Source organism: Haliotis rufescens, unplaced genomic scaffold, assembly GCF_023055435.1.
Source record: "Haliotis rufescens isolate VD_foot unplaced genomic scaffold, xgHalRufe1.0.p SCAF_10, whole genome shotgun sequence".
Lineage (NCBI taxonomy): Eukaryota > Metazoa > Mollusca > Gastropoda > Lepetellida > Haliotidae > Haliotis > Haliotis rufescens.
The window spans coordinates 14,450,514-14,474,375 of NW_025963780.1; the positions used below are offsets into that span (position 1 = coordinate 14,450,514).

Sequence of the window (23,862 nt, forward strand, 5' to 3'; positions counted from 1 at the left end):
TATGAAACTCGTGAATAGTTGTGGTATCTGACTCGCTTTCGCTCGTCAGATACCACAACTATTCACTCGTTTCATAAAATTGGTATTACACAGGAGCTCGTTTAGTATTCTATATTTACACCACATAGAGGGTCGATCCCATTAGTCAGTGAAGGTGTTTACATCACATAGAGGGTCGATCCCAGTAGTCAGTGAAGGTGTTTACATCACATAGAGGGTCGATCCCAGTAGTCAGTGAAGGTGTTTACATCACATAGAGGGTCGATCCCAGTAGTCGGTGAAGGTGTTTACATCACATAGAGGGTCGGTCCCAGCAGTCAGTGAAGGTGTTGCCATCACATAGAGGGTCGGTCCCAGCAGTCAGTGAAGGTGTTTACACCACAAAGAGGGTCGATCCCAGCAGTCAGTGAAGGTGTTTACATCACATAGAGGGTCGGTCCCAGCAGTCAGTGAAGGTGTTTACACCACAAAGAGGGTCGGTCCCAGCAGTCAGTGAAGGTGTTTACACCACAAAGAGGGTCGATCCCAGCAGTCAGTGGAGGTGTTTGCATCACATAGAGGGTCGGTCCCATCAGTCAGTGAAGGTGTTTACATCACATAGAGGGTCGGTCCCAGTAGTCAGTGAAGGTGTTTACATCACATAGAGGGTCGGTCCCAGCAGTCAGTGAAGGTGTTTACATCACATAGAGGGTCGATCCCAGCAGTCGGAGAAGGTGTATACATCACATAGAGGGTCGATCCCAGCAGTCGGAGAAGGTGTATACATCACATAGAGGGTCGGTCCCAGCAGTCAGTGAAGGTGTTTACATCACATAGAGGGTCGGTCCCAGCAGTCGGAGAAGGTGTTTACATCACATAGAGGGTCGGTCCCAGCAGTCAGTGATGGTGTTTACATCACATAGAGGGTCGGCCCCAGTAGTCGGTGAAGGTGTTTACATCACATAGAAGGTCGGCCCCAGTAGTCAGTGAAGGTGTTTACATAACATAGAGGGTCGGTTCCAGCTGTCAGTGGAGGTGTTTACATCACATAGAGGGTCGGTCCTAGCAGTCAGTAAAGGTGTTTACATCACATAGGGGGTCGGTCCCGGCAGTCAGTGAAGGTGTTTACATTACATAGAGGGTCGGTCCCAGCAGTCAGTGAAGGTGTTTACATCACATAGGGGGTCGGTCCCAGCAGTCAGTGAAGGTGTTTACATTACATAGAGGGTCGGTCCCAGCAGTCAGTGAAGGTGTTTACATCACATAGAGGGTCGATCCCAGCAGTCAGTGAAGGTGTTTACATCACATAGAGGGTCGGTCCCAGTAGTCAGTGAAGGTGTTTACATCACATAGAGGGTCGATCCCAGCTGTCAGTGAAGGTGTTTACATCACATAGAGGGTCGGCCCCAGTAGTCAGTGAAGGTGTTTACATTACATAGAGGGTCGGCCCCAGTAGTCAGTGAAGGTGTTTACATCACATAGAGGGTCGGCCCCAGTAGTCAGTGAAGGTGTTTACATTACATAGAGGGTCGGCCCCAGTAGTCAGTGAAGGTGTTTACATTACATAGAGGGTCGGTCCCAGCACTCGTGAAGGTGTTTACATCACATAGAGGGTCGGCCCCAGTAGTCAGTGAAGGTGATTACATCACATAGAGGGTCGGTCCCAGCAGTCAGTGAAGGTGTTTACATCACATAGAGGGTCGGCCCCAGTAGTCAGTGAAGGTGTTTACATCACATAGAGGGTCGATCCCAGCAGTCAGTGAAGGTGTTTACATCACATAGAGGGTCGGTCCCAGTAGTCAGTGAAGGTGTTTACATTACATAGAGGGTCGGCCCCAGTAGTCAGTGGAGGTGTTTACACCACATAGAGAGGTCGGTCCCAGCAGTCAGTAAAGGTGTTTACATCACATAGAGGGTCGATCCCAGCAGTCAGTGAAGGTGTTTACATTACATAGAGGGTCGGTCCCAGTAGTCAGTGAAGGTGTTTACATCACATAGAGGGTCGATCCCAGCAGTCAGTGAAGGTGTTTACATTACATAGAGGGTCGATCCCAGCAGTCAGTGAAGGTGTTTACATAACATAGAGGGTCGGTCCCAGTAGTCAGTGAAGGTGTTTACACCACATAGAGGGTCGGTCCCAGCAGTCAGTGAAGGTGTTTACATCACATAGAGGGTCGGTCCCAGTAGTCGGTGAAGGTGTTTACACCACATAGAGAGGTCGGTCCCAGCAGTCAGTGAAGGTGTTTACACCACATAGAGAGGTCGGTCCCAGCAGCTGGTGAAGGTGTTTACAGCCGTTGAAGGTGTTTTCACCACATAGAGGGTAGGTCCCCGCAGTGTTTACATCACATGAATGACATATATATAACGTTTGGGACATGTAAAGCTCAAACCAATTTACATTAATCTTGTTAGACTTTTCATGTAAGGGACATGGTTGTTTTTCATTGATTTATAAGTCGTTTGGTTTTTTTTATACTTACATATTATTGTATCTTTTGCATAGTTTCTACATACACCGAATTAATGATAATTCATGTAGAGCGTGCATTCCTGCGTAATATTTATAATGTACAGAAAAATCTATAATTGACAGCTTGGGAAAGTATGGTGAAGTATCTAAACAAATACAGAGCCAAGTGTTGTTTCCTGTGTATCAGATATCTTGTAAAATGTATCATCGTTAGTTATCAGCTTTGAAAGTAATGCTGTATAGTATGAAAGTTACATTATAGCTTCGAAGGTTCATAAATATGAGAACCATAATATAGCACACATGTGTATGTCAGGTCTCAAGTTTTTTCTGAAAGCTTGTCATATGTTCGTGTACCCAAACAAGATATACTGGCGGAAAACAGTTCATTTGCATTAATGACTATCATGGGAAATAATAAATAAACGCACACAAAGAACGATTTTGCGACAGAACAATATATTGATGTCCATGTACTTGAATTCATCAGGCTGAGAATGGCGTGGGGTCGATTTTCAGTTCAGTGTGGGGTATAACCAACATTAGGGGGCACTGGCCCAGTTGTCTCAGGCCTCAGTTGCGTCCTTTGGGCACGCCAGAAACCTATGATTGTCGTTTCGAATCCCGGTTCGCACCGATTATGTTTCTAGGTTTGTCTGCACCATATCCATCGCTATATGGCTGAAATATTGCCGATGCGATGTAAAATTTAACTCGCTCACTGCACCATACCCGTGCTCGTGGGTTTCAACGAAGTAGTAAAGGTCTGAGACCTGCATCACTTCAGGCTTACCTCCCACATTAAGCTGACACGCCGTGATATAACTGGAATACTGTTAAAAGCGCCGTTAAACTCAACTCACTCACTCACTATAACCACCATTAACAGTGACACAAGCTTGATAGCCCCGTCTTATTGGCGATACAAGATGGTTTAGGGATTGCTTGAAGGATATCATTCCAGATCTGGACCATGGTCGGTCGCAGTTTAACCAACGTCACCGGTTGGATTGGAAGTTGGCGTAAAACGATGTTTCATTTCATCCCATACATGTTCGATGGGCGACAGATCTGGCAAAACAGCAGGGAATGTGGAGATGTGGTTCATGTTGTCGTATGCAAGGGTCGTGACGTCCATTGGTCTGAAGAAACGGGATGACGTCCTTTGATGTATAGTAATGCCTCCCCACACCATCACGCTCCCACCACCGAGTGCAGACCGTTTAACACACACGTTACCGTAACGTCCTGTCCCTCAAGATGACACCTGGATTCATCCGTTAAGATGACTAACCTCCAGTCCTGTAACCCTGAACCTCAGATGTTGTCTTGACCATGCCAGGCGTGCAGTTCGATGATATGGCACCAAAATTGGACGTGCAGTGACGTTTCTCGTGGTTGGCTCCTGCTTTTTCAGTCGGTTGGTACTGACCCCAGAATGCCTGCATGGTGTTACGATGAACACCAAAACGCCTAGCCACACCGTTTAGTGCAATTCCGGTTTCACAGCATACAAGTTGCACGTGATCGTTCATTTTCAGACAGGCTTGGGATAACGTTTACGAGGTTTGGCCGTCAAAAAAGTTGGTTTTCACAGTTAAAACACTTCAACAATTTACTCTGTTTTTGAATCGACTCGGTCCCGCGTGTACTGTGGTGTGTGATGAAGTTCTCAGTCATGTGATTGTATGCATGCAATGACCGAGATGTACTCTGTACTTTCAGGGTCATCAAGGGTAAGAATCACAAACGTGTTTGTTCATGTGATTACCAGAGATACAACACGGGTAGCATTGTCCAATTTTTCACTTATTGGTCACAATCTCTATGTAACACCCCGAGTGATGTGACATTAGAACGGCTCTGTTACAATGTATTTGTGCATACTCATTCATTCATTGTTATATTATGTTAATGTATCTTTTTCCCAATGAACACAACAATAATTCTTAAACACAATGCTATTTGGCTTTGATAGTGGGCTATTTCCTTAGTGACACCCGTCCCTGTATTATATATACATTTTCCGAATAGCGTTATATTCAATTTACGAACAATACCTCAACGTGTACGCAGGATCTATAAAGTCACTGAACCCCGGGCCGATACGAACATCGATGTTTAGAGGCGTGGACAAACTAAAACGGCGGACAGGATATTGCTGTTTCTCTGCCCCAACAGAACCATTGTGAAAGACAATAAAGTGAGTGTTTTTTAAGAACATGCCAGTATTTCATGAGCTTCTGTGTCCCATACCTTAAGGATATATGTCTGCACGTGGAGCCATCATTGTTCAGAACTAACTTGTTCCTGGTGAACGTCAAGTACAGGATTACGCACGTAGCCACTAGAGTCAGCCTTCCACAAAGTGGGATCCGGCGTGCACCGCGATGTGCCATACCTTGGGGCATAGTTGGGACAGGATTTACTTAATGATAATCTGTTAACATCAAAAGTATCATTTTTTGTCAAGAATGTTTGTGAACCCCTTGCCTTCCTCCTGTAGATGTCTCGCTTGTAGCACTGTCTGTTTAGACGAAGTTCAGCTGGCTCGCTTTCGGCAATAGACATCCAAATACAGAACACACAAACCTAGGACAGCAGCAATGGTTCATGGAAATATTTTTATTATTCCTGGTACCTCATCCGCAATGTTTTCACAGTCACCTCCAAAGGTCATGACATGGTAGGAGACCATGTTATATGCATAATTTAAGAAATCTTTCAGAAAATGTTAACTTGAAGCTCTCCGTTGTGTTTATTCATTTCAACACTGACATGGTTGGGAATTGAACACTGAATGTATTCCTCTGGTCTACAATGTGTCGATAAGGCTGTATTTGAGAAGTTTTCATGAAATCTTTAGTAATGTTTGAACATGATAAAGTCTTTGACTGACGCATGCAAGTTTGAACGTTCACCGTGGGTCACATACTTGCTCATAGACATATTTTCTCTTCAAGTTTGAAGAATTTACGTTTTCCGTTCATTTTACTTATAATTCCGTACTTTAATATGCTAGTGATACCAGTCCAACATTTGTAAGTGTAAGATAGAAAACAGGTTAGTTGTCAGACCTTTGAAAATGTCTGTTAATTTTAAAACCAACTTTTTTTTCAGTTTTCAGTAACTTGATCATTTCCCATTTCCAGTTGGCCAAATGAGGCTATTATAATGTCCTTTTAAAGAGTTTTGTTATTGTACCACAGCCTCCAAATGCCACCACCTGAATCAACTGAAACAAATGACAAGATCTGTGTAGTCGTCACTATGACAGTGGTGTTAGTCATCATTGAGGGATTCTGTTGGAGACAGATCATGCAAACGTATTCTGCTTTACTTTGAAGATTTCAACTGTTGTGGTGTTTAGTTGGGTTTAAGATGAACCCAATATGCTTTCAAAATATGTTTGAAATTTTAATTTTTAAGCGATTACAGCAGTTTGAATGCTGGAATTTGAAAGGGAACTTATACCTCAAGTTACAATGTCATGATAAACAGTTTATTGTTACATAATTGGAATATTGATCACTTGGTAAAGACAGAATGTCAATATCATCATAGTTATAACATATACACAGTTATCAGTTAACTGATATGATCACAGTAACATTTGATGTTGAGTATGGCTGAACTTATTACACTAAGTGGAGTTGATGATTGACTTACTCGTTGTTCAGTGACATTTCTGATTGCAGTAGTCTCAGCCCAGTATCTCGTCAATCAGTAGCAGGAGCCATGGTAGGGCTACCTTTGTTAAAGAAGATGTAGTAGCTCTACGATTGCATAAAACTGGGGTGAACTGTCAAAGCCATTTGTCAGACTGCCTAATGAGATGGAGAAAAATATAGTGACGTCTTATGCAGATTTTCACGCTCAGATGAATTCCCACAGAGGACCCTTCGATTGGGGAAGTGTACTTTCTTATGCAGTACCTTGTGCTATCCCGGGGTGATGGTGTAACTATTTGCATACAATCGTCTGTGCATATGCGAGGTATATGTATCGACAATTCACCAATAATGCATGGGTAGAATCGGATTTGAGTAATGTATCCAATTCTGTGTACAGGCCAGCTTCAGCACTTGCCATGTTCAGTATCTGATTGACTTGTGTGTGAGTGTCTTGTTGCCGGTATAGTTCTTCGAGATAATTAAACAGTATTATTTTCCGAATGCTTGATGGACAAACGTCTTCATTTCCCAGACTTGAGAACTTCCTTGTGTGCATGTATGCAAGGAGAGTGTATCTCTGTCCTCCAAGGTGACACACTTGTCCACCTCAACGTGGCGTATTGTCATCGCCTTCACAAAACAAAGAGGCAACGTGTTATTATTCCTAGAGCCATTCAGAAAAAAAACATAAGTTAGAGAAAGCTGCGGATGGAAAGCATACTCCTATACTTCCTCCTCTAACCATAGACGTCACACAAGTACAGTGAAGTAGTATCAATGGCTACGCATGAAATAATTGTAACGCTGTGTGAAGGTAATTATTCGTGTCTCCAGACGAGATACAGTGGCAATATTTTGCTCAGAGCTGTGTTACACCATACCTCCCCACTGATGGAAAACATCCTATATCTGTGAGAATTCAGCTTATTATTTTGATGTAGTTACAATGGTCACATTACATACCGGGGTGTATTGCCACTGTTGTCGCTTCAGTCCTTTCAAACACGCCTCTGACGTCACCATGTCGTCTTTCAATGTCAGACAGGACCACGTCTGATTGCCGTTCAAGACTTCGCCAAGCAGTCGACCAGCATCCTCCATGTACCATACTTTCTGAAGGACAACGTTTTGTATCAACAACTAGTGAAGGACAACGCACATTCGCCAATTACCACTTCCCCTGAAAAGCAACGCACATACGCCAAATGCGCACCCTCTTCTACACGACAACACACGTACGTCATGCATCACACATTTTGAAGGGAAACGCACATACGCACATACGCACATACGCACATACGCACATACTCTAATTACTACACTTTCTGAACGACAACGCACATACGCTAATTACTGCAACTTCTGAAGGGAAACGCACTTACGCTAATTACTACAACACCTTCTAAAGAGCAAGGTACATACCCTAATTACTACACCTTCTAAAAGGGCAAGGTACATACCCTAATTACTACACCTTCTGAACAGCAAGGTACATACGATAATAACTACACCTTCTGAAGGAAAACGCACTTACACTAATTACTACACCTTCTAAAGATCAAGGTACATACCCTAATTACTACCCCTTCTGAAGAGCAAGATACATACCCTAATTACTACACCTTCTAAAGAGCCAGGTACATACCCTAATTACTACACCTTCTGGAGAGCAAGGTACATACGATAATTACTACACCTTCTGAAGGGAAACACACTTACCCTAATTACTACACCTTCTTTAGAGCAAGGTATATACCCTAATTGCTACATCTTCTGAAGGGAAATGCACTTACGCTAATTACTACATCTTCTAAAGAGCAAGGTACATACGCTAATTACTACACCTTCTGAAGGAAAACGCACTTACGCTAATTACTACATCTTCTGAAGAGCAAGGTACATACGCTAATTACTACACCTTCTGAAAGGGCAAGGCACTTACGCTAATCACTACACCTTCTGAAGAGCAATGTACATACGATAATTACTACACCTTCTGAAGGAAAATGCACTTACGCTAATTACTACACCTTCTAATGAGCAAGGTACATACCCTAATTACTACACCTTCTAAAAGGGCAAGGTACATACGCTAATTACTACACCTTCTGAAGGGAAACGCACTTACGCTTATTACTACACCTTCTGAAGGGAAATGCACTTACGCTAATTACTACACCTTCTGAAGAGCAAGGTACATACGTTAATTACTACACCTTCTAAAGAGCAAGGTACATACCCTAATTGCTACACCTTCTGAAGGGCAACGCACTTACGCTAATTGCTACACCTTCTGAAGGGCAACGCACATTACTACACCTTCTGAAGTGAATAATACCTGGTGTCTCATGAATCCCTCGCAGACCCCGACCAGGATTTCCGGCTTGGTAAAGGAATGTGCAAGGCAAACATTACTTTTTCGTTTATGGCGTATCTGAAAGACAAATTGTATTTCTACACATGTATCACACATCTCACGGGTAACATAGGCAGTGAGATTGTTACATGCATTGTTACATGCGCCGTTAGAGACTATGCTGTGACTAGGACCTGTCGTGGCCTATCATGATGTGAGTGAGTGAGTATTGTTTTACGCCAGGATTTGCCCTTCATACATTGTACGCAAGTGGTGAATCGAACCCAGGCCTTCAGCGTGACGAGCGAACGTTTTAACCACTAGCCTGCTCAACTGACCCGAGCACCTTTAGAACACAAAGAGGTAAGCCTATGTATTATTATGGAAATAGGACGGTACAGTACACGCACTCTATACAGTACCTCCTGCACATGGAGAGCATCAGTGGGAGCATGCAGATCTGTGGCCACGTTGTGCATGTACCAGTCAAAGTCGTGACACTTCAAACTTTCACGTAGCGATACTCTGTCAGAAACATCTCCAAAGTGTGGCTGTAGGCACAATGTGAGGTATGATCAGGATCCTAGGCATTGTTAATTCAGTTAACGTCAGGTAATTACTAACGCTGATACATGATGGTCAATAGGATTTCCGATTGGTATAGATTTTTTATGCTACAGAACAAAGGGAAGCGGCCAACGTACTTTTAAAGGTTGAAGGATTTCAATTATTTTACGACTCTTCACGTATTTGACCAGGAACATATACCCTGGTAACAGCCTTACCTCCTGCATGCTTCAGGTTAACATAAAATAGTGAGTGGGTGACTGAGTGAGTTAGCATTCACGCCGCTTTTAACAGTTTTCCAGTTATATCACGGCGTTAACATAAAATATAGCCGTTATAGTGAGACATATGCTAATATACATGGACATCCTAAGACGCTCACCATTTGATTATCTTCGATGAAATTGTTGAAAAAAAAGTATTTATACTGGTCCATCCAAACGTGGGCTACCCTCATTGCGTTCCTCGTGATGGTGTCATAGAAGTTGTGGTCCAGGTTTGGATTGATGTGTCTGAAGACATGCGCAATGCCTGAGCATGGCAAAACCTCGATGGAACCGTTACACATCCACACCTACAACAAACACACGCAATAGTAAGGTTACACATCCACACCTACAGCAAACACACTCAATAGTAAGGTTACACATCCACACCTACAACAAACACACCCAATAGTACTGTTACACATCCACACCTACAACAAACACAATCAATAGTACTGTTACACATCCACACCTACAACAAACACACACAATAGTACTGTTACACATCCACACCTACAGCAAACACACTCAATAGTACTGTTTCACATCCATACCTACAACAAACACACTCAATAGTACTGTTACACATCCACACCTACAGCAAACACACTCAATAGTACTGTTACATATCCACACCTACAACAAACACACACAATAGTACTGTTACATATCCACACCTACAGCAAACACACTCAATAGTACTGTTACACATCCACACATACAGCAAACACACTCAATAGTACTGTTACACATCCACACCTACAGCAAACACACTCAATAGTACTGTTACACATCCACACTTACAACAAACACACCCAATAGTACTGTTACACATCCACACCTACAGCAAACACACTCAATAGTACTGTTACACACCCACACCTTCAACAAACACACTCAATAGTACTGTTACACATCCACACCTACACATACACACCCAAAAGTACTGTTACACATCCACACTTACAGCAAACACACTCAATAGTACTGTTACACATCCACACCTACAGCAAACACACTCAATAGTACTGTTACACATCCACACCTACAACAAACACACTCAATAGTACTGTTACACATCCACACCTCCAACAAACACACTCAATAGTACTGTTACACATCCACACCTACAACAAACACACCCAATAGTACTGTTACATATCCACACCTACAGCAAACACACTCAATAGTACTGTTACATATCCACACCTACAACAAACACACGCAATAGTACAGTTAAATATCAACACCTACAACGCACGCAGTAGTACAACAGTACCGTTACATATCCACACCTACAACACACGCAATAGTATTGTATCGCATCTACATCTGCAACAAACACGCGCAATAGTACTGTTACACATCCACACCTACTGCAAACAGTTTCAATAGTACCAAAGTATAGTCCACATCAAACACAATCTATGGTATTGTTTAGTTTCTATAATTTCTCCAGAGTATGGCTCTGGGAGTGAATCTGACGTTCGGTAGATGAGAAAGATTAAATCTAAAATACAAAGTGTATGGTACATGTTAATTATTGAAAAAAATATCAGGAATTGCTTTGATGAGTTTGTCATCATTTGTCATCCATAAGATAAACTAAACTCAACAAGCATGAAATACTCATATCCCCCGCCATGTCCGGTTGTGTGGAATGCATTAGCTCCTGTGAACTATTTTCACTGGACCTTTTTTGTAAATGGCCTAATTGCAGCACTAAAAAAGTTATTACTGGTGTTGTTTTGCCATCTGCAGTTTATGATTGAATACGTAACTGTATTTGTAATGAGTTGTGTTATTACTTAAACAAAAATCAGAGAAGTAAGGGAGTTTACTTACTTTACTTAGAGATCATTGAGAGCAAGGGTCACCATGAGATATACTGAGAAGTACAGCATTTATCATCTGATGATCTGAGTAGACGACTGGAGTCCGGAATGCTACAGCACTGGCATGATCAGTAAACAACAACTCTAGTGTAGCTCCAAGACAGTGAGTTTGAGAGTGAATGAATTGAGTCATTGTCCGCACATTAAAGAAATCTTCAAGTTTCAGTTGTATTGCATGTTACCACCATGCACTGTGATGAAGTATGCTGGTTCGGGTTCCACTTGTAAATTGTGTTTTCACAATAATTAACCATATACCTTGTCCAAGTTCCTTTGTCAAGTGGTATACATCTCAATTAGGTATTTATGGGAACCGTTCTCGGACAACCCTGCGTATATATTTTTGTAGAATGTTTAAACGGTTTCCGAGTTATGCTCTTGCTAAGGAAACATTCGCAAAAACTCCCAAACTTCGTATCGAGGGATAATAACCACGGCATGCAAATGGCTGCTGGAGAGATACGGGACATGCTGCCGCACAACTACACTGAAAGGCAAAAGAAACGTCACTTCTGAAAATACTAAAAAAACTTAACAGACACCAGTTTACCACTAGACCTAATTATATGCCAAGTTTGGTGAAGAAATATGGTACGGTTTTCAAGATCTGTACCAAGTCAAAGTCGTTGCCAGGGAAACTTGAAGTATACATTTTTTTTCAAAATCCCAAACTATCAAAAGGCAGCAGTTTACCTCCAGACCTATTTATGTGCCAAGTTTGGTGAAGAAATATTGTACGGTTTTCATGATCTGCTCCGGAAACGAGCACCACCGCAATTTTTCAGTCTAAGTCAAAGTTGTTGGCAAGGAAACTCGAAACATATTTTTTTCAAAATCCCAAACTATCAAAAGGCACCAGTTTACCTCCAGACTTTCTCCGATGTCTTTACTTACATATATAAGCATTTGAAAATAAAGATATTTATATGATACATCCACATGACGTTTCTTTTGCCGTTCAGTGTACCATCAGAATACGGCCCGGCCTAAGGGACATGTGTGCAAAGGGTCATTGACTTACAGAAAATGCTTCAACAAACCTTATGACGGGTTACCTTCTGACATGACCTTGATATAATACATAAGTCGCCATAACGTTAGCAAACAGCACCTAAAATACCCGTACCAAATACATAGCAGCCGAATAACCGAAAAACATCGTGTTTGTTTCATTTCTAGCCAGCATCAAACAAGGGCTGATACTTTCCTTGCTGTAATACATCTCTCAGGCGCCTAAACACTTGATGGTTTCAAAACCAAACATGGCGAACAAATTCCAGCTGAACATAAACCTGCCCAATAAGAAGTTCAATCAAAACATATTACTATTCATGTTTCGAACATGAAACATCTATGTACCTTAAACGAAAGTTCTGTGTTTTCGCTGCCCCAGGTCTTGAGGCCCGAGTCGTAGCCTCCTAGCTGATCGAAGTATCGTCTGCTCATGGAGAAGATTCCACCAGGCATTGTGGCGGATCTGGAAATTCAACATCAAATATGTCAGGGTCATGAGGCTGAGATCGAGAGAAGACATGAGGAATCATTAATAATCATCGCGTACTGACGGCAATAATTTTAATTGTCTTCACTCAAGACTCTAAATGCAGGCAACATTTTGCCACGTGTTTTTTTCTGACAGGAGGTCGATTTGACTATTTTACCTGAAAGGGAAGTAACTCAGATCCATTAGAAATTTTTTTCTAAGTTGTCTTCATATGTATGATGATTATTGAGCCGAGATGGAATTATTCATCTATGGAGTGTATCTATGTGTATATCTCATGGAGTAATTTGCACCACATCCGCTTTTCGCGTTGTATATATCTGGTGAGGACAACTGTACTACGTCCACTGTCCCTGTGTTGTACATACCTGTTGAGGTCAGCTGTACTACGTCCACTGTCCCTGTGTTGTATATACCTGTTGAGGTCAGCTGTACTACGTCCACTGTCCCTGTGTTGTAAATACCTGTTGAGGTCAGCTGTACCACGTCCACTGTCCCTGTGTTGTAAATACCTGTTGAGGTCAGCTGTACCACGTCCACTGTCCCTGTGTTGTAAATACCTGTTGAGGTCAGCTGTACCACGTCCACTGTCCCTGTGTTGTATATACCTGTTGAGGTCAGCTGTACTACGTCCACTGTCCCTGTGTTGTATATACCTGTTGAGGTCAGCTGTACCACGTCCACTGTCCCTGTGTTGTATATACCTGTTGATGTCAGCTGTACCACGTCCACTGTCCCTGTGTTGTATATACCTGTTGAGGTCAGCTGTACCACGTCCACTGTCCCTGTGTTGTAAATACCTGTTGAGGTCAGCTGTACCACGTCCACTGTCCCTGTGTTGTATATACCTGTTGAGGTCAACTGTACCACGTCCACTGTCCCTGTGTTGTAAATACCTGTTGAGGTCAACTGTACCATGTCCACTGTCCCTGTGTTGTATATACCTGTTGAGGTCAGCTGTACTACGTCCACTGTCCCTGTGTTGTAAATACCTGTTAAGGTCAGCTGTACCACGTCCACTGTCCCTGTGTTGTATATACCTGTTGAGGTCAACTGCACCACGTCCACTGTCCCTGTGTTGTATATACCTGTTGAGGTCAACTGTACCACGTCCACTGTCCCTGTGTTGTAAATACCTGTTGAGGTCAGCTGCACCACGTCCACTGTCCCTGTGTTGTATATACCTGTTGAGGTCAACTGCACCACGTCCACTTTCCCTGTGTTGTATATACCTGTTGAGGTCAACTGTACCACGTCCACTGTCCCTGTGTTGTATATACCTGTTGAGGTCAGCTGTACCACGTCCACTGTCCCTGTGTTGTATATACCTGTTGAGGTCAGCTGTACTACGTCCACTGTCCCTGTGTTGTATATACCTGTTGAGGTCAACTGCACCACGTCCACTGTCCCTGTGTTGTATATACCTGTTGAGGTCAACTGTACCACGTCCACTGTCCCTGTGTTGTATATACCTGTTGAGGTCAGCTGTACTACGTCCACTGTCCCTGTGTTGTATATACCTGTTGAGGTCAGCTGTACCACGTCCACTGTCCCTGTGTTGTATATACCTGTTGAGGTCAACTGCACCACGTCCACTGTCCCTGTGTTGTATATACCTGTTGAGGTCAGCTGTACTACGTCCACTGTCCCTGTGTTGTATATACCTGTTGAGGTCAACTGTACCACGTCCACTGTCCCTGTGTTGTAAATACCTGTTGAGGTCAACTGTACCATGTCCACTGTCCCTGTGTTGTATATACCTGTTGAGGTCAGCTGTACTACGTCCACTGTCCCTGTGTTGTAAATACCTGTTGAGGTCAGCTGTACCACGTCCACTGTCCCTGTGTTGTATATACCTGTTGAGGTCAACTGCACCACGTCCACTGTCCCTGTGTTGTAAATACCTGTTGAGGTCAACTGTACCACGTCCACTGTCCCTGTGTTGTATATACCTGTTGAGGTCAACTGCACCACGTCCACTGTCCCTGTGTTGTACATACCTGTTGAGGTCAACTGCACCACGTCCACTGTCCCTGTGTTGTAAATACCTGTTGAGGTCAGCTGCACCACGTCCACTGTCCCTGTGTTGTATATACCTGTTGAGGTCAGCTGTACCACGTCCACTGTCCCTGTGTTGTATATACCTGTTGAGGTCAGCTGTACTACGTCCACTGTCCCTGTGTTGTATATACCTGTAGAGGTCAACTGCACCACGTCCACTGTCCCTGTGTTGTATATACCTGTTGAGGTCAACTGTACCACGTCCACTGTCCCTGTGTTGTATATACCTGTTGAGGTCAGCTGTACTACGTCCACTGTCCCTGTGTTGTATATACCTGTTGAGGTCAGCTGTACCACGTCCACTGTCCCTGTGTTGTATATACCTGTTGAGGTCAACTGCACCACGTCCACTGTCCCTGTGTTGTATATACCTGTTGAGGTCAGCTGTACTACGTCCACTGTCCCTGTGTTGTATATACCTGTTGAGGTCAACTGTACCACGTCCACTGTCCCTGTGTTGTAAATACCTGTTGAGGTCAACTGTACCATGTCCACTGTCCCTGTGTTGTATATACCTGTTGAGGTCAGCTGTACTACGTCCACTGTCCCTGTGTTGTAAATACCTGTTGAGGTCAGCTGTACCACGTCCACTGTCCCTGTGTTGTATATACCTGTTGAGGTCAACTGCACCACGTCCACTGTCCCTGTGTTGTAAATACCTGTTGAGGTCAACTGTACCACGTCCACTGTCCCTGTGTTGTATATACCTGTTGAGGTCAACTGCACCACGTCCACTGTCCCTGTGTTGTATATACCTGTTGAGGTCAACTGCACCACGTCCACTGTCCCTGTGTTGTAAATACCTGTTGAGGTCAGCTGCACCACGTCCACTGTCCCTGTGTTGTATATACCTGTTGAGGTCAACTGCACCACGTCCACTTTCCCTGTGTTGTATATACCTGTTGAGGTCAACTGTACCACGTCCACTGTCCCTGTGTTGTATATACCTGTTGAGGTCAGCTGTACCACGTCCACTGTCCCTGTGTTGTATATACCTGTTGAGGTCAGCTGTACTACGTCCACTGTCCCTGTGTTGTATATACCTGTTGAGGTCAACTGCACCACGTCCACTGTCCCTGTGTTGTATATACCTGTTGAGGTCAACTGTACCACGTCCACTGTCCCTGTGTTGTATATACCTGTTGAGGTCAGCTGTACTACGTCCACTGTCCCTGTGTTGTATATACCTGTTGAGGTCAGCTGTACCACGTCCACTGTCCCTGTGTTGTATATACCTGTTGAGGTCAACTGCACCACGTCCACTGTCCCTGTGTTGTATATACCTGTTGAGGTCAGCTGTACTACGTCCACTGTCCCTGTGTTGTATATACCTGTTGAGGTCAACTGTACCACGTCCACTGTCCCTGTGTTGTATATACCTGTTGAGGTCAACTGCAACACGTCCACTGTCCCTGTGTTGTACATACCTGATAGGATCCGCTGCACTAAGTCTGCTGCTCAGGACGTGACCAGGAGCTCTGTAAGGGAAGTAACTCAGATCCATCCAGTGAAACAAACCTCTTGTTCCAATCTGTACCTCCTCGATGCTGAAGTCCACGTAGTTGATGATGTGGACAATTGGGTATGTGACATGGTGGTCGCTGACTCGAAGACGGCTCAACATCGGTTGCAGCCAATCTGATCACGATAACAGCAGTTGTCAAATCTGGATAGTATACCTCAGTCACCATGTCGGTTTTTCCGTCAAATAGCAATATCACATATCAACGACCAACGAAGGGCCGACCAATGAGTGTCGGAATTATCATGTGCCCCTTTATTTCAACATTCTTTCAATACCTTATTTCTTATGAAATTATACCATGAATCGACACAGGACGTTAGACATGTCTTCTCAATCTCACTGTATTAAGATAAGAGTTAAAGTCCATTTAACGCAATTATTTCTTCCTTGCATACACGCCACGTTTGATTCGACGAACTAAGACCTATATCTTCCTGAATGTCCCTTCCTTTCAAACAAGAAACTACATATCCCCTCCTTTCATACACACCACTACATTTCCACTCCTTTCATACACACCACTACATATCCCCTCCTTTCATACACTCCACTACATATCCCCTCCTTTCATACACACCACTACATATCCCCTCCTTTCATACACACCACTACATTTCCCCTCCTTTCATACACTCCACTACATATCCCCACCTTTCATACACACCACTACATTTTCCCTCCTTTCATACACAAAACTACATTTTCCCTCCTTTCATACACTCCACTACATTTTCCCTCCTTTCATACACACCACTACATTTTCCCTCCTTTCATACACAAAACTACATTTTCCCTCCTTTCATACACTCCACTACATTTTCCCTCCTTTCATACACACCACTACATATCCCCACCTTTCATACACACCACTACATTTTCCCTCCTTTCATACACAAAACTACATTTTCCCTCCTTTCATACACACCACTACATTTTCCCTCCTTTCATACACACCACTACATTTTCCCTCCTTTCATACACACCACTACATTTCCCCTCTTTTCATACACACCACTACATTACCCCTCCTTTCATAAATTCACTACATTTCCCCTCATTTCATACACTCCACTACATTTCCCCTCCTCTCATACACACAAATACATTTCCCCTCCTTTCATACACACAAACACATTTCCCCTCCTTTCATACAATCCACTACATATCCCCTCCTTTCATACACACCACTACATATCCCCTCCTTTCATACGCACCACTACCTGTCCCCTCCTTTCATACACACCACTACATTTCCCCTCCTTTCATACACTCCACTACCTGTCCCCTCCTTTCATACACACCACTACATTTCCCCTCCTTTCATACACACCACTACATTTCCCCTCCTTTCATACACTCCACTACATATCCCCTCCTTTCCTACACACCAATACATTTCCCCTCCTTTCATACACACCACTACATTTCCCCTCCTTTCATACACACCACCTGTCCCCTCCTTTCATTCACACCACTACATTTCCCCTCCTTTCATACACACAAATACATTCCACCTCCTTTCATACACACCACTACATTTCCCCTCCTTTCATACACACCACTACATTTCCCCACCTTTCATACTCCACTACATTTCCCCTCCTATCATACACACCACTATATTTCCCCTCCTTTCATAACCTCCACTACATTTCCCCTCCTTTCATACACACCACTATATTTCCCCTCATTTCATACACTCCACTACATTTCCCCTCCTTTCATACACAACACTACATATCCCCACCACTACATATCCCCTCCTTTCATACACTCCACTTCATTTCCCCTCCTTTCAAAAACACAAATACATTACCCCTCCTTTCATACACACCATTACATTTCCCCTCCTTTCATACACACCATTACATTTCCCCTCCTTTCATACACACAAATACATTACCCCTCCTTTCATACACACCATTACATTTCCCCTCCTTTCATACATACCGCTACATATTCCCACCTTTCATACATACCACTACATGTCCCCACCTTTCATACATACCACTATATGTCCCCACCTTTCATACATTCCACTACATATCCCACCTTTCATACATTCCACTACATGTCCCGAACTGACATACACTCGCCTATATATCCCTACCTTTCATACACACCACTACATATCCCCACCTTTCATACACTCCACTACATTTCCCCTCCTTTCATACACACCATTACATTTCCCCTCCTTTCATACACTCAAACACATTTCCCCTCCTTTCATACACTCCACTACATTTCCCCTCCTTTCATACACAACACTACATATCCCCACCTTTCATACACACCACTACATATCCCCTCCTTTCATACACTCCACTTCATTTCCCCTCCTTTCAAAAACACAAATACATTACCCCTCCTTTCATACACACCATTACATTTCCCCTCCTTTCATACACACCATTACATTTCCCCTCCTTTCATACACACCACTACCTGTCCCCTCCTTTCATACAATCCACTACATATCCCTACCTTTCATACACACAACTACATATCTCCACCTTTCATACATACCACTACATGTCCCCACCTTTCATACATACCACTATATGTCCCCACCTTTCATACATTCCACTACATATCCCACCTTTCATACATACCACTACATGTCCCGAACTGACATACACTCGCCTATATATCCCTACCTTTCATACACACCACTACATATCCCCACCTTTCATACACTCCACTTCATTTCCCCTCCTTTCAAAAACACAAATACATTACCCCTCCTTTCATACACACCATTACATTTCCCCTCCTTTCATACACACCATTACATTTCCCCTCCTTTCATACACACCACTACCTGTCCCCTCCTTTCATACAATCCACTACATATCCCTACCTTTCATACACACAACTACATATCTCCACCTTTCATACATACCACTACATGTCCCCACCTTTCATACATACCACTATATGTCCCCACCTTTCATACATTCCACTACATATCCCACCTTTCATACATACCACTACATGTCCCGAACTGACATACACTCGCCTATATATCCCTACCTTTCATACACACCACTACATATCCCCACCTTTCATACACTCCACTACATTTCCCCTCCTTTCATACACACCATTACATTTCCCCTCCTTTCATACACTCAAACACATTTCCCCTCCTTTCATACACTCGCCCACATATCCCTACCTTTCATACACACCGCTACATATCCCTACCTTTCATACATACCACTACATATCTCCACCTTTCATACACTCCACTACATATCCCGACTTTCATACATACAACTACATGTCCCCAACTTACATACACTCGCCCACATATCCCTACCTTTCATACACACCGCTACATATCCCTACCTTTCATACATACCACTACAAATCTCCACCTTTCATACACTCCACTACATATCCCATCTTTCATACATACCACTACATATCCCACCTTTCATACACTCCACTACATATCCCATCTTTCATACATACAACTACATGTCCCCAACTTACATACACTCGCCCACATATCCCTACCTTTCATACACTCCGCTACATATCCCTACCTTTCATACATACCACTACATATCTCCACCTTTCATACACTCCACTACATATCCCTACCTTTCATACATACCACTACATATCCCACCTTTCATACACTCCACTACATATCCCATCTTTCATACATACCACTACATATCCCACCTTTCATACACTCCACTACATATCTCCACCTTTCATACATACAACTACATGTCCCCAACTTACATACACTCGCCCACATATCCCTACCTTTCATACGCACCGCTACATATCCCCTCCTTTCATACGCACCGCTACATATCCCTACCTTTCATACACTCCACTACATTTCCCCTCCTTTCGTACACTCCACTACATATCCCCACCTTTCATACACACCACTACATATTCCCACCTTTCATACACACCACAACATATCCCCACCTTTCATACACACCGCTACATTTCCCCTCCTTTCATACACACCGCTACATATCCCCACCTTTCATACACTCGCCTACATGTCTCTACCTTTCAGACACTCCACTACATGTCCCGACCTTTCATACAATCGACTATATGCCCCTACCTTTCATACACTCGACTATATGCCCCTACCTTTCATACAATCGACTATATGCCCCTACCTTTCATACACTCCACGTGTGAGTCAAGGAAGGTGAGGACGGGGGCAGTAGCGGCAGCCACGCCCAGTAGTCGGGCCCCTATCAAGCCCACTCTAGAGGAGGCCCTCACTAGCTTCACCTTGGGCAGCGGGCGAAGGTACTCCTCCAGCGAGGAACCCAGTGACGCTAGGGACGGGAGATTATTAGTGACCAAAAAATATCCTATTCAATGCACACACATATATACATATATACAAGTCAATCCATCCTATAATCAGTAAAGGAATAGTAATTATTTTTTTCGATAACAGTTTAAAGCATATTTGCCTGTTTTATTGGCCCACGAATACATAAAGCATACGTCCGTGTTTGGACCCATGTTGATGCCGAGTTGGAACAGCTCCGCAACAAGCTATGCTGGACGTAACAGCCGACTACATGAATATCGGTGTCAGGCTCCGTAACTAGGATGACTGCGAATCATCATACCCCGACGCATGGAAAGTTGCTGGGGTGAGACGTTTAAACGAACGAGCACCGTTTTTTGAAACATGTGTTGACTTCAATGAACTAAGTCTGACATGGGCTTACGGTGGTCAGAGGCATCGTCCACGAGGATGACTTCTTGTAAAAGATGTTGTGGTGTATTGTCGAGGACGCTGAACACTGTCCTGATGAGAGTGGACCAAGCCTCGTTGTGGAAGCAGATGATGATGCTGGTGGCAGGCAGGTCGTCTGGGTACACTGTCCCCCGGCACCTGTCGGGAGAAGAAATGGCGGTAGTATCATCACATACGCGTCGTTCTTCAGTAAGATTTCGTACTGGAGTTGTCATGACGACGCATCAGCTGAATGTGAGAGGGAAGCCCAGGCTGATGCTCATGTTTGACTTTTTGTCACTTTGGTGGAAATCATGGGCACGGATATGGTTTTGACCAAAGATTATACAATCAGGAAGAAGTTTACAACCCACGACATGTGGATCGTGGCACGATGCAGGCAGACAACCCTGAAGACTGTATGACGATTCCTCAGACAACTCAGAGGACCACGACACCGTAAGGAACAGAGATAAGACTTGATATGGAATGGGACATGTATTTATTTGTTATTTGTTTATTTGTTTATTTGTTTATTTGAACATTATTTGTTAGAAATGTGACAAAACTTGGGGGGTCAGCATATATGATACAGTCCAAAGATGAATCTCACCCCAACACCACCACCCCGCCCCCACACCACCCCTTTATTATGACCAGTCCCTAAGTAGGGTTCTCCCTTCACCCCGACACAGGTGAAAACGAACAATGCCAGTGGGGAACACAGTCACACGCTGTTGAGTTAATTGTATGGAGGCACTCCTGGCCGCCATGTCAGTACTTCACCAGCAGTGTAGAGACAACGTACATGCTCGGCCGGAAGTCCGGTGTTCGACGGCGGAGGGAAATCATGTCGCTGACATATTCATTAAAACCATGCTTCTCATATCCTTCCGCCATCTTCGCCCTCTGTCCGTCAGTGAGCATTGAATGGTTGATAGTTACCGCATTGCCCAGTTCTCCTGGAGGCAAATGTTGAAGTTATAATTAAAGCTCAACTCCAATATTGATTTCACTGTGAAGGATTAGGTACTTCTCTCATTCGCATCCCTAGCAGTAGCACCGAACATTCATAAAAACTCAAATTTTAAATATATCAAAATATTAAATTCCATGTACGTTAAGATCTGGCGTCGCTTTATAAAAGTCATTGACCACCACTTACCGGGAGCGTCAGACGGGCGTTGTGCTTCCAGTTCGTCCAGTTTCTCCCTCACAAGTGCCTCTAGTGCTGCTTCAATGTCACTCGGCTCTGATACAGTTGTATATAGTGTATCTGATGCAGTGTAATGTACATTGTTGTGTGATTCAATACTTGGATAATGTTCACTGACGATGACAACTTGTATCAATACAAGGAAGCACAGAGCGGCCATGAAGAACAACACCTTGAAGTAGAAGGTGCACCGCTGGGGCATCTTCTTCGCAGCGACAATCCGATTGGCGACCTTACCGCTGTACGTCGGCAGGTGTCATCACAGGTTCCCGGGCAGTGCTGACAGTTTGTTTCCGTAACGTCACTGTGTTAATACTTACATAGTTATCATACCTACATTCAACAGAGGACAAAATCAAGGTGGAAAATGGTGTTTGCACATTATACATCTACACACTTCAGCTGAATATCTGTGCATATCGAATGTTACAACCTCTAAATATGTGTAATTTGACGCTGAAAACGTCCGCTCGCTGCCACCGTCACCAATCGCGGCGTTACATTATTGGGCGTACCCATCTCAACACAGCGAGGGCGGTGGAGTAGCCTGGTGGTTAAGTGTTCGCTCGTCATACCGACGACCCGGTTCGATCCACCACCTGGGCACAACGTGTGAGCCCATGTCTGGGCCCCGCCGTGATATTGCTGGAATATTGCTAAAAGCGGCATAAAACCTTACTCACACGCTCACTCACTCACCATACAGTGATATCCCGATCCCTAGAACTCAATGACCGTGTCACGCACTGCAGTAAATCCCCTACCACGTGGACTGGTCGCTGACTGTATCAGTGTTGTCTCACCTTTATATCATCCAGGGACGGACTCTTTTCTCCCTCTATTTCGATTAAAATGTTTTGTATCACGTCTTCGTTCAGTATCTATTGGGAACATAAATGCTTAATTTTGGCATTAGCTAGACCATATAAACAAACACTTAGACATTTGAGTTAGAGCATTTAAGACAAGGGCACTATGAATACCCTAGGTGGAACTGTAACGGTAACTGAGTTACCGCGTGCTAGCCTCATGGGATGCCCGCCCGTGAAGATCCAGGGTAGAATAGGTCTTCGGCATCTCATGCTTGCCATAAAAGGCAACTATACTTGTCGTAGCACTAACGGTTTCGGGTGGTCAGGCTCGCTGACTTGGTTTATGCATGTATCCGTATCCTAATTGCGTGGGTCGATGCTCATGATCTCAATCACTGGATTGTCTGGTCCAGATTCGATTATTTACAGACCGCTGTCATATAGCTGGAATCTTGCTAAGTGCGGCGTTAAACAACAAACAAATCATGGGATACCACTGTAAATAAATTCTGAATTTGTTGAAGGACATAATTATTGTTCTATTACTATATAATATTATATTCAATTACATTTTACTGACATAGTCTAGCACATATTGTCCCCGGCGTAAACAGGAAGACATATGTCCCTGGCTTTCATACAAACCTCTCGAGTCCCCACGTTTCATACACTCCAAGACACGTCCCTACCTTCCATACACTCCACGACACGTCCCTACCTTTCATACACTCCACGACACGTCCCTACCTTTCATACACTCCATGACACGTCCCTACCTTCCATACACTCCACGACA

General features: G+C 43.7%; 1 protein-coding gene across 1 annotated transcript; it reads right to left on the reverse strand.

The window, feature by feature from the left end:
- Positions 1-5,069: 5,069 nt before the first annotated feature.
- LOC124112105 (polypeptide N-acetylgalactosaminyltransferase 13-like) lies at positions 5,070-22,781 on the reverse strand. Its single transcript, XM_046472067.2, has 11 exons — positions 22,204-22,781; positions 21,847-22,000; positions 21,031-21,197; positions 20,461-20,625; positions 16,203-16,413; positions 12,570-12,687; positions 9,432-9,623; positions 8,905-9,033; positions 8,465-8,560; positions 7,090-7,239; positions 5,070-6,756 (listed from the first exon to the last, which is right to left on the reverse strand). Exons 1-11 carry the CDS (start codon positions 22,454-22,456, stop codon positions 6,616-6,618), a joined length of 1,776 nt encoding a protein of 591 aa, XP_046328023.2. The 5' UTR covers positions 22,457-22,781; the 3' UTR covers positions 5,070-6,615.
- Positions 22,782-23,862: the final 1,081 nt, after the last annotated feature.